Below are 12,317 nucleotides of genomic sequence, written 5' to 3'. Positions count from 1 at the left end.
TGTTATATCACGATGATGTACGTAGGATGATAAGGGTTGGTAAAGCGCCCCTCACTTCACACGGGTGTGATTTTATTATTATATATTATTATTATATATATATATTTATTTTGGTATAAGCAGAGAAACCGAGCAGCAGTATAGATACAGAGTATATTATTACATAGCTAGACTATATATAGAAGATCAAATATTTAGCCCCACACATTGATGATTGTTCTCACTCGCTCCGCCTCTCCGTCCTGTAGGTGTCTCCTCTGGTCAGCAACACGAGTGAGTCGGTGTGCTCGCTGAAGTTCGCCCAGCGCGTACGCACCATCGAGCTGGGCTCCTCCACCTCCAACGTATCTTACAGCAGGAGACAGGAGAACTCCTCCACCTCCTCCTCTCCGACACACGACAGCGTGGAGGTACAGTAGCACACACAGACACACACACACACACACACACACACACACACACACACACACACACACACACGCAGAAATGAATTATTGCTGGACCATGGTGGGTAGGTGGTGGAGAGTCTCTCTGCATGTCCATAGATAAGCTTCCTAGCAGCTCACACACACACACACACACACACACACACACACAGCTTGCACGCACAAACATCAAATGATGAAATCAGGCCATGCAGAGCTGTATCGTCCATCGTCGCTAACTATAGGAAAGATTCATTTCATTTAATTGTTTTATAATGTCAAATATAGACGTGTCTTTTTAGTGATTCGTTGACACGACATTGTCAGTTGAAACGGTTGTGTTTATAGCAATTGGCTGTATTTGTTTGCTTTGCCCCCTTTTAGCTGGACAGCCCCCCGGTGACCCCCGTGCCCTTGCCCATCTCCCGCGCCAGCAGTGCCGGCTCCACCCTGTCCTCCACCTCCAGGACCCCCAGCACCCGCAGGAGGTCACAGTCACAGCTGTCTACAGGTACACACACATGGATTAATTAACCCGTTTTGGGCGGGAACCCCTTTAGGTGTTAGCATTATGTTATGCTTTAGCTATTGAAAAATAGCAGATCTACAAGCTCGTAGCGCGCCACCGAGTGGCGCGCTACGAGCTTGTAGGTCTGCTATTTTTGAATAGTCGTGAAAATGTGCCTCAAATCTTTGAATATATATTATTACAGAGTGAACATTTTAACTCAAATCTTTGCTTCTGGGGAGGTCCCTGGAACAACATATTTTCATATGGGGGGGCGGAGGCATATTACATATAGTTTTTGGGGTCCTTGACACGGATACAGAAACATAAGGTTTTTCAGAAAACTAGTCTGTGACAGTAGTCTATTCTACTGGCTCTCAATGAGTCTGTGACAGTAGTCTATTCTACAAGCTCTCAATGAGTCTGTGACAGTACTCTATTCTACAAGCTCTCAATGAGTCTGTGACGGTAGTCTATTCTACAAGCTCTCAATGAGTCTGTGACGGTAGTCTATTCTACAAGCTCTCAATGAGTCTGTGACGGTAGTCTATTCTACAAGCTCTCAATGAGTCTGTGACGGTAGTCTATTCTACAGGCTCTCAATGAGTCTGTGACGGTAGTCTATTCTACAAGCTCTCAATGAGTCTGTGACAGTAGTCTATTCTACAAGCTCTCAATGAGTCTGTGACGCATTGAGAGCTTAGTAGTCTATTCTACAAGCTCTCAATGAGTCTGTGACCGTAGTCTATTCTACAAGCTCTCAATGAGTCTGTGACCGTAGTCTATTCTACAGGCTCTCAATGAGTCTGTGACAGTAGTCTATTCTACAGGCTCTCAATGAGTCTGTGACTGTAGTCTATTCTACAGGCTCTCAATGAGTCTGTGACGGTAGTCTATTCTACAAGCTCTCAATGAGTCTGTGACTGTAGTCTATTCTACAAGCTCTCAATGAGTCTGTGACGGTAGTCTATTCTACAAGCTCTCAATGAGTCTGTGACTGTAGTCTATTCTACAGGCTCTCAATGAGTCTGTGACGGTAGTCTATTCTACAGGCTCTCAATGAGTCTGTGACGGTAGTCTATTCTACAAGCTCTCAATGAGTCTGTGACGGTAGTCTATTCTACAAGCTCTCAATGAGTCTGTGACTGTAGTCTATTCTACAGGCTCTCAATGAGTCGTCTATTCTACAGGCTCTCAATGAGTCTGTGACGCATTGAGAGCTTAGTAGAATTTTCTATGGCTGCCAATGCAACTTGGTCCAATCCTTAATCACATACGGACAAACATTTATGCCGATGCTATCTAACTTGCGGAGGTAGCGTGCCTTGTCCACGGGCAACAGATCTTTCAACGTATGGTATTGCAAATACGTTTGATAATCGCTACTCTGCTCAATATTGTTTTGAAAATGCTGCAAATTGCATTGCAATGAACGAGCGCAAATCACAACTTCCCCAGGGGGTGGGCGCCTGGGCGGAGTCATTAGCACATGCATTCCATATATTCCATACACTGACACCACGGCGCGTAAACAGCGCCTCAAACTGTGACTCCGCCCACAACCGGGACAGTATAAGTCATTTTACACTTTTTACAAAAAAAAGTCATTACGACGGCATCAAGGGCAAGGCCCGCCAAAATACATTTTAGTCGACTAAAACTAGACTAACACTAAAACATTCCAGGTGACTAAAATGTGACTAAAACTAAATGAAAACTATTCAAGAGACTACGACTGAAACTAAAATAGAAATTTGCTGCCAAAAACACAGGTGATTTCTTCACCTGATTGCGAGAGACTAGGCAGTCATATCGGTGCTCATTAGGGCTGCACAATATATCATGACGACCTACAGTATGGTGCAATATTGATTTTCACAGTGACATTCTGTAGATCTAGGCAATAATATCTGAAAGTTTAATTTCACAAAGCAGGCCCTCAAGTCAAATGAGCGTTAAAGGAGAATTCCATGCTAGAAGGCTTTCTTACCTTTATTTGCAGTTGTTGCATCTCCCCACCAAAGAGATCCAGGTGTTATTTTGTGCAAAAGCGCATTATTGGCTATTTCCCCTACCATAGGCCCTAAATGAATTGAATGGGGCTATGGGGTGTTGTGCTAATTCGCTTATTTCCATCGCTCAAAAATCATTTATTTTGTATATATCCTCTCTTCATAATGTAAATAGTATCCCAAGCGGCACGCTTTACTACTTATTTCGATGGAAATAAGCGAATTAACACAAAAACCCAACCCCCATTGAGGGGGGTTGGGTTCACAGGCAGCAGTTCAGCTTCCATTCAGGAGCAGGGTAGAACATTTTGGACTGTGCAGTGTACAGTATACAGAGCGTCGCAGTCCCGCCCCCTCGAGAGACCCGGGAAAAAAATCCCTGTTAATTTTACTCATAGACTTTTCAGAAAGTATTTATTTAAAGACGTTTACGCCGCGGGCAAAGCCAACTCTTGTCGTGACAAAAACAAACACAATTTTTCGGGCTGAACAAATAATTAGAAAGAAGAAGAAAACGGCAGGTTACAACACTTTTTTTGTTGTTTTTCTTCTTTGTAATTATTTGTTTGGTCCAAAATATTGTGTTTGTTGTCATGATTTGTCACGACTCTAGTTGGATTTGTACGACGCTTATAAGGTCTTTAACTCTTTGAGAGTTTCAAGGATTTCTATATAGTTTTTAGACTTCTCTATGGCAGAATGGCGTTTTTGAATGATTTATTGAAAATTCTCTGCTGTGAATGTGTGACAACGAAAGACCTTCAGAGAAAGCTTGGCTTGTCTGCTTCCAGGAAAAAAATGAACTGAGTTGATAAAATGTTTTTGTGGTGTTGGAAGCCATTTAAAAGAGCCTGCATTTACACTGGGTAGTGTTTCTAGGACAACAAAAAAAGTTATGACCGGTTGAAGTTTTATTTTCTAAATAACTTTTATTCTGCTGGGCGTACATAGCCATGCAATATCTCATTTTAAAGGGTGAGTTGTCTAGTTCAATTAAAATAAAATAAAAAGTTTATCACATGTACCACTGTAGATATTTTGCCATCTATAAATAGCATGGTCAGTCATGATCAATCTGACCTATCCAGCTAAAAGTCCCCCTAGCTCTGAAATGGAACATCATATAAACTCAATTCTTTTTTGGGGTAAAATTAGACATTCTAACGCACATTTTGATATATACCATGTTTACATAGTCTTACCAGTACCGTGTCTATTCATGCATGTATCTCAAAAACCTGTTGTGAAGAAACAGTTTTGATAAAAAACTCATCCAAGGACATTGTTTTGATATGACTTTGTGCCCATGATATGTATCAAAATATAGACTTGAATGTATACTGTATTATAACAAAAAAATTGGGTTCTTACCATCTACCGTTACAGAGTAAATCACAGTTGAAACTCGCTTAGTCAAACCATAAACCTCAGACTAGTGAACAAAATAGCCATGACAGGTCTAACTCATTGTAAAAGCTTGTCTTTTATTTTTTATGACTACTAACATAATACAATTATAATAAATATTACAGAAAATAAATAGGCCTACATACAAAACAGTTGTCCCCAAACTCCCCAGTGTCCCCAAACCACTGCATTCCAGTTGTTCTTGACGGTGTGTGTGTGTGTAGGCTAAATTTAAAAAAAACAACAACTGAAATGAATGAATGCATCCGGTTCAGTGTCGGAGAACTCCATCGCAGTCTTGACTCTTCGTCTTCATCATCATCATCATCATCATCCTCCTCCTCCGATGCCAGTTCTAAATATATAAAAATAAACATTTAGCTGTAGTCAGCCCGGCCAATAGCCAGTTGGGGGGGGGGGGACGTAAGCTATCTGACATCATCGTCATCATCATCATCACACGGAGACACACTAAACAATGTACAATCGTGATTGTATACAATATACAATGAATGCAATTATCATGCAAGCTCAGACGTCAATGAAACGTCATACAGATCTTATATAATACGCTACTGTTAGCTTCACTCCCCGTCCCCCCTCCGATCCTTGTAGCAACGTCATCATAACCACGCGTTGCTTCAGTAAACGATGCATGTTTGTTCTCCGTCTTTGTAGACAGTAAATAAAAGGAGCGAACATTACTCTAAAGATCAGATCGCCTATAAGGCACGCTACAATATAAAATACTTGTACTGCCATGCGTGCATGCCTGCTACGATACATTTGTACTGCACCAACCAACCGATCGACACCAACCCCCCCCTCCAGCCCTTAGCCAGCACCAATGCACCGACCAACACCATTAGCCAGCACCTTCGGTGCTGGCTAATGGCTGGGGGCCATCGTGGTGAGTCATTCTGGCGTCATGATCTGACTAGTAGTAGTAATTATCCAAGCATCTATTTGTAGCGATCATCTTATGATTTCTGATCACTATAGAAGGGCATTTTCTACAATAAGATTACCTCAAAACATTCCGGGTTGATCGTCTTCTTCAATGGTTTCCCGGTATAGCTCATCGGACGACGATGGGGAGACAATGAAAAAAGGAGGGAGGGAGCAGCGAGTCTCGCTGTAAGCACTGGACCAGGGCTACTCCGCCTGGAGAAGGCGACTGGGACGCGTATGGATCAATACTACTACCACAAAACTCGCTCAAATAAATAGTACTGCTTTCAACTTTTTCTGCTAGAAAATCGCTCGGGCGAGACGGCAAACAGGCAAAACAATGAAAACTATGAAGACTCCCTCTGCCCCCACTGTTTACAGGGGGTGGGACCAGCTTCCAATGGCAACACGTACACGTGTGTCACGTGACACGGGTTTTCTGGGTAATGTAGTTGGAATATAAGCTCAGGAATTTAAACAGCGCTTCGGAGCATATTAATATGTTTAGATTCATCAAAAACTGTGAAGACGCCAATTGGCGTCATTGATCATTTACGGAATTCTGATGAAGACGCCAATTGGCGTCTTTCACCTTCTAAGGGTTAAATAAATACGTTTTGAAATGTCTATGGGAACTATTTCCTGGGCCTGGTGTCGTCATGAAAGGGGCTGCGACGCTCTATAGAGGTGGTGGGATAGATGGGAACAGAGATGCAAATACTTCCATTAACAGCTGTGTTTGTCTGTGTGCAAAGTCCCCATGGCATTATGGTCCAAAACAGCCTGTGTGTTACTGTTTTTGTAATGTACAATCGGGGGGCGGCAAATGGCTTAGGAGGCAGAGTGGTTGTCTTGGAATCTGAAGGGTCCCGGTTCGATCCCCTAGCTCCTCCTGGCTGTTGGACGTGCTGGAAGCGCCCTTGAGCAAAGACACTTAACCTCTAACTGCTCCCCATAAGCAGGTTGGTGCCTTGCGTAGTTGGTGTGTTTGAATGTTTTTTTTTTTTTTTTAGAAAGGCGCTATATAAATGCACCCTTTAACATGTACAAGACTCATGAGACTAATATTCTTTGCTAATGTTTGATATTAATAATTATCCACAAAACCACTGCCATTGTTCCCACTAACAAACCATTCGGTCCCTCTACTCACTGCATTGGTTAACGAGTAGCACCTGGAAATAGTGATGCACCGAATTTTCGGCCGCAGAAAATATTCGGCAGAAAATGGCTAAAAATGCATTTTCGGCCTATTCGGTTTCGGCCCGAATAAGCAGAAAATATATCACCGAATAGTGTATGGCTGCAATTAATGCATTCAAAAGAGCTGAATAAATGTTTTATGGACCCATAATAGTGATTATTATTTAAGTTAAGTTTTGCCATAACCATTTATTTTGCCATAAATCAGGTAGCTTTAAGGTACGGCCATGACAGCAATGGTAGGAAAAAAAGATATATAATATTAATCATATTCGGTATTCGGTTTTCGGCCAAGAATTTCCCTTTCGGTGCATCCCTAAAGACACGCATACATAGACCCTTAACACTGCAAACGTAACGGCTATATTTACTTATTTAGTGAATTTCATTTCTTGTCAATATATTGTGCATCCCTACTACCCCACCGCTCGCATACTGTACACACCTGCATTAGGGCATTAAGCAACTAGTCGACTAGTAAATCCACTAGTCGACCTTGTTGGTACTAGTTGACTAGTTTATAAGATTTTTTTTTGTTGATGTTTTTGTAGGCCTCAAGATCAGGTAGATTTTAGTTATAGTCACCAATGTACACAGTTTTTAAATGTACAAATATGTATTTCTAAATTGTGTATATATATATGTTTACATAATGGGTAGTTAACCCATTTTGACCTGAGATCAGATTCTAAAAATGTCTTCTACATCCTGACAGTTTTCTGAAAAAGCTATATGTCAGTCTACAAGCTTGTGGCGCGCTATGAGCTTGTAGATCTGCTATTTTTCAATAGCTAAAGCATAACGTAATGCTAACACCAAAAGGGGTTCCCGCCCAAAATGGATTAAACAACTAGTCGACTAGTAAACTAGGCAACTAGTCGGCTAGTAAAAATGACTAAAAATGACAAACGTAATACTTGATTATATGTACGAGCAAAACATCCATCCACTCATTGAGTTCCTGTGAGGTAACTCTGTGGTCTTAACTTGATTGGTTTCCAGACAGACAGGTAGACAGAGCCAGCCCATTGGTTGTGGATGGTGGGCAGGTAGGTTGGGGTTTTAAAACATTGGTTAGCTTTGGCATGGAAGCGCTCAGCATGGCATGGTGCCCCCGGTGCCCACGACGTCACCCACCTGTCTTAACACCTCCCACCTCCTAACCCAGATGGACCCACCCCCAGCTTTGTTTGTCTATCTGCAAAATAGCCATGTATGGCACATGGTCGGACAGAGCCATGTGTGTGTGCGCGCGTTTGTGTGTACCGTACATGTTTGTGTCTTGTGTTGACTTTGGAGTACATGTGGTTGAATGCTTATTTGTATCTGGCCTAAGTGTGTGTGTGTGTGTGTGTGTGCGCGCGCGTTCAAGTATTCTTATATCTTCCAGAAGGCTCATTCACATCACACAAAGAATGTATTTGCATGTGCCTCTGCGGCTCAGTTCAATTGAGACCCATTTCCTGCCTTTCACAGTCGTGCACAGTGTGCTGTATATGGTACGCCTGACGTGTGATTTGGGAAAGGTACGGGAGCGGTTGGCAAAGCCCGCCCCCTGGCATCCAAACCGCACCCACCGTTTGCAGCTGTAATAATTAATGTTTAGCCTGGGCCGTGGCTCAGCGGTCCAGGCACCTTGGCTGGTAATCCAGTCTGGCAGTGTGCCGCGGGTTCGACTCCCGATCCCGACGGCCCTTACTGCATGTCTTCCCCCCCCCATCTCTCTCCCCATTTCCTGTCAGCCTACTGCCTGTCCCTCTATAAAAAAATATAAAATAAAGGTGAAAGCCACAAAAAAAATAATAATAATAATTAATGTTTAAAAGGTAACAACTAGGACTAAGTATAGTAACATAAATTGGCGCTGTTTGGATTCCAGTGTGGTTCCCCAGGGGCGGACTTTGCCAACTGCCTCCCGTACCTTTCCAAATCACGTGTCCCTGACCAAGAACCTATACATAATTGAATCTGATTGGTGGATTCTTGTGTATCATCAACGGATCAATGAATCTTGTTTTTTTGTTTTTGCTTATTGATCCATATTCTCATTTGCGACATTGGCCCCAACATTGGACTTCATTTATCCCATTCTGGACGGGAACCCCTTTTGGTGTTTTAACTAAGCATTATGTTATACTTTAGCTATTGAAAAATAGCAGATCTACAAGCTCATAGCGCGCCACCGAGTGGCGCGCTACGAGCTTGTAGGTCTGCTATTTTTTTTTTATCGTAAAAATGCGGCACAAATCTTTGAATATATATTCTTTCAGAGTGAAAAATGTTTTTATTTCGACGTCAGGCCAAAATGGGTTAAACCACAACAGATACAAGGGCTGACTTGGCATAAGAATATATTTGTGACCAACAGCGGTGAGTGAGCTCGCTGCTCACACATTGCAGGAGCCTTGTTCTTGTGTGATAATGTGCATGGGCCTTTGTTGTCATCTTTTGCTGCTTTTGTGGCTGGGTTGGGGTGCATATGTGTGGACTTGGCTAATACTGTGGAACGCTGCTGTCGACCACCTGCACACAACGCACACAGCTGACCTGCCTCTGACTCTATGCTTTGTTGCAGGCCGATTGAAACTCACCGCCTGAGCAGGGCCCCCCCCACCACCACCACCACCACCACCACAGAGCCGTCTGGAACACACTGGGACAATGACCTGGCGATAGCTCTGTGCGCCTGTGGGGTGTCGGCCAGCACGCTGATCCACTACCTTTTAGCATTTTTGGACATGATGCCCGGCAGGAGAAACGTAAACCCTTTGATTGCAGGCAAAGGGGCAGCAAAATGACTGAGGGTAACGGGAGTGTTTCGTGTTCAAGGGAGAGTCTGCAGTGAACTTTCTATATAGAGCAGATCTCCTACTATCTGCTACAGTGGGTTTTTTTTGTTTTTGCTCTCTCTCCTCTGCTTCAGTTCCACTAACGGATGAGTAATTGTATCATTGGGTGATTATTAAACTGTCCCGTCCACGTTCTGACTCCTGATGGTAAGCTGAGCATTGGCGGCAAACACTTAACATGTACCAGGAAGAGGAAGGTGGACTCAAGAAAGCACTCCTCTCTGCCCAAAATGACCCACACTGGCTGCCCTACAGGCTGTTGGGTCAAGCCCAAAATGACCCACACTGGCTGCCCTACAGGCTGTTGGGTCAAGCCCAAAATGACCCACACTGGCTGCCCTACAGGCTGTTGGGTCAAGCCCAAAATGACTCACACTGGCTGCCCTACAGGCTGTTGGGTCAAGCCCAAAATGACTCACACTGGCTGCCCTACAGGCTGTTGGGTCAAGCCCAAAATGACCCACACTGGCTGCCCTACAGGCTGTTGGGTCAAGCCCAAAATGACCCACACTGGCTGCCCTACAGGCTGTTGGGTCAAGCCCAAAATGACTCACACTGGCTGCCCTACAGGCTGTTGGGTCAAGCCCAAAATGACCCACACTGGCTTCCCTACAGGCTGTTGGATCAAGCTGCCCTCCATCTCTGATAACGATTCATTGTTTTTGTGGGGAGTTTTTTTAGTTTTTGTTCGTTTTCTCTTTTTTTATTTTTTAACATTTCTTTGTTTGTGTTTCTGCAATTTAAAAATGAAGGTAATCAAACCAAACTACCTTTTCTTATCCCCCGCCCCACACCAAAAAAAACAAGGAAAACAAGTAGACTTTCCAATCACAGTATTCCTCAAAGTTGCACTTTATTCTTTTTGAAGGTTCTTCTAAGATGCAATTACAGTTACGTTTGATTTTTATGCATAATGCGGTATATATTTATGTGTTTGATGCTTTAAATTCTCAATTATTTTGTTTTACTTTGGTGTTCTCCTGGGGGTGCTGTCTTGGTTTTTGTCATGGGCCTCCCAATCCATATCCAACCAGGGTACTTCCACTAATACTGAGCTATATTCTGACATGAGCAATACGAGCAAAGAGTGCAGAGCTATGTAGATATTTGTGTTTTTAGAACAAGTAGCAAGGCAATACAGACACCTGCCTCCATGCACCACGGAAACATTATACGCTCCCATTTATGTTGCCGTATTTCTTTCTCCTAAATAGTGCAAATGAAGCTAGACCTGCCATACAGGAAATGCCAATCCCGTGTATGGTGCAGCCACAGCTCTGTGGTAGAACGTTGCTACGAACTCACCACAGATAAAGGGTCCTTTTTAAATCCTCTAATTTAACTGGACTTCATCTCCACCAGGTGCAACATTCAATATGTGTCTACGTGTCTAATCGTCACGCTGCTGCTTCGACTACAAGCGACGATATCTTGACCTAGTATGACCAGAACAAACATACTGTACAGTGTGTAGCCTAGCCGTTAGCCTGCTGCTGACCTGTGAGCTGTTGTACAGGTGTAAATAGGAATGCTTAGAAATTCACTCAGCTGAACTTGACCATTCACCCTCAGTGTTATTCACCTATAACGCAGTCCTGTGGTAACTATAGTGCTGCTAGTTTTCTATCTAGCAGTACCGGAGGGGTCCTCGAAGGGCCCGCGATGAACCACTGACCAATTTATGCTTCAGCAAGCAACACAGCTGGTTTCAACAAAGCATAAATGAGCTGTTAATTGATCATCCGTGTGAGAGGGATGCTGAAGTGCTGGCTGTCGATCTCTGCTTGCTTTGTCTTTTGTCATTGATGTAGATTTCTACTCCATCTGTTTTTTTGTATATCCTTTTTAAATAAACTCAAAATCAAGTTAATGTCAATTGTTTCAAGCTGTCTTTTTGCGACCAGTTTTCTCCAGAAAATAATGTCAAGGCCTTTTTTTTTTTATGTCACAGAGAAGCACAATAAAGCATGAAAACCATGTGCCGGGCCGAGGTTAGAATAATAAAGAAGAAAGATAACGTCCGCACACTATTTAATGATTTAATGATTCCTTTAACGTTTATACCATGGATGTGAGATTTCGATCCTCTGCTCTTCATCAGACTATCAGACTTATTTTTTTAATGTTAATCGTCTAGACTAAGGGGTAAGGGGTATCACTAAAAAGTAAAAGGTTTCAGGCAATATGTACCAAATTTGTTTCTGAAAGTAGCATTCAACCTTTTAATATAATTACAATTTACAATTTAGGCATTTAGCAGACGCTCTTAATCCAGAGCAATTTACATTAGGCAAGAACAAAAAGCATGGGAATACATCACATATATAAAATGCATTTATCATGAAACATGCGTAAGCTAAGAACGTAACTATAGAACATATCTATATATAATGACACTATACTATACATATAAACTATACATATATACTATGCTATACATATGTACTATGATGTGCTATGACTACATACAATGCAATTATTGTGCTGTCTACATGACATGCTATAAGTCTGTTTCAAATGCTATCTAAAAGTGCTATCTAAGGGGGTAGGATAAGTGCTACGGGCCATGATTGAGTCTGAAAAGGTGGGTCTCAGACTACGGCGGAAGATTGGGAGTGATGCTGCAGTTCTGATTGCAACGGGGAGTGCATTCCACAGTTTTGGGGCCAATATAATTGGTACTCGCTAATGATCATTATAAGATACCATTTCTGTCTATCTATTCACTCTGATGTGGGCTATCTATTCACTGAGGTGGGCTATCTATTCACTGAGGTGGGCTATCTATTCACTCTGATGTGGGCTATCTATTCACTGAGGTGGGCTACTGAGAGTGATGCGTTTAAATAGTAGACTATCGAGGAACCACAACAGCTAGTGTTGCAGTGCCCTCTACTGGTTGAAACGTTCAACGTGGTTGTTACAACGCGGGTCACACTCCAGTCATGATATTAATCATCTG

At 42.7% G+C, this 12,317-nt stretch overlaps 1 protein-coding gene across 2 annotated transcripts in view; it reads left to right on the top strand.

Moving 5' to 3' along the window:
- kifc3 (kinesin family member C3) overlaps positions 1-11,231 on the top strand; it is an 83,478-nt gene extending 72,247 nt beyond the window's left edge. For both annotated transcript variants that reach the window (XM_079497939.1, XM_079497938.1), the window contains 3 exons: positions 249-410; positions 810-936; positions 9,082-11,231. In XM_079497939.1, coding sequence (XP_079354065.1) covers positions 249-410; positions 810-936; positions 9,082-9,104 — 312 coding nt within the window. In that variant the 3' untranslated portion in view covers positions 9,105-11,231. The remainder of the gene's footprint in view (positions 1-248; positions 411-809; positions 937-9,081) is intronic.
- Positions 11,232-12,317: the final 1,086 nt, after the last annotated feature.

This window comes from Electrona antarctica (assembly GCF_951216825.1).
Source record: "Electrona antarctica genome assembly, chromosome: 3".
Classification (NCBI taxonomy): Eukaryota; Metazoa; Chordata; class Actinopteri; order Myctophiformes; family Myctophidae; genus Electrona; species Electrona antarctica.
This window is presented reverse-complemented; position numbering and strand designations above follow the sequence as displayed.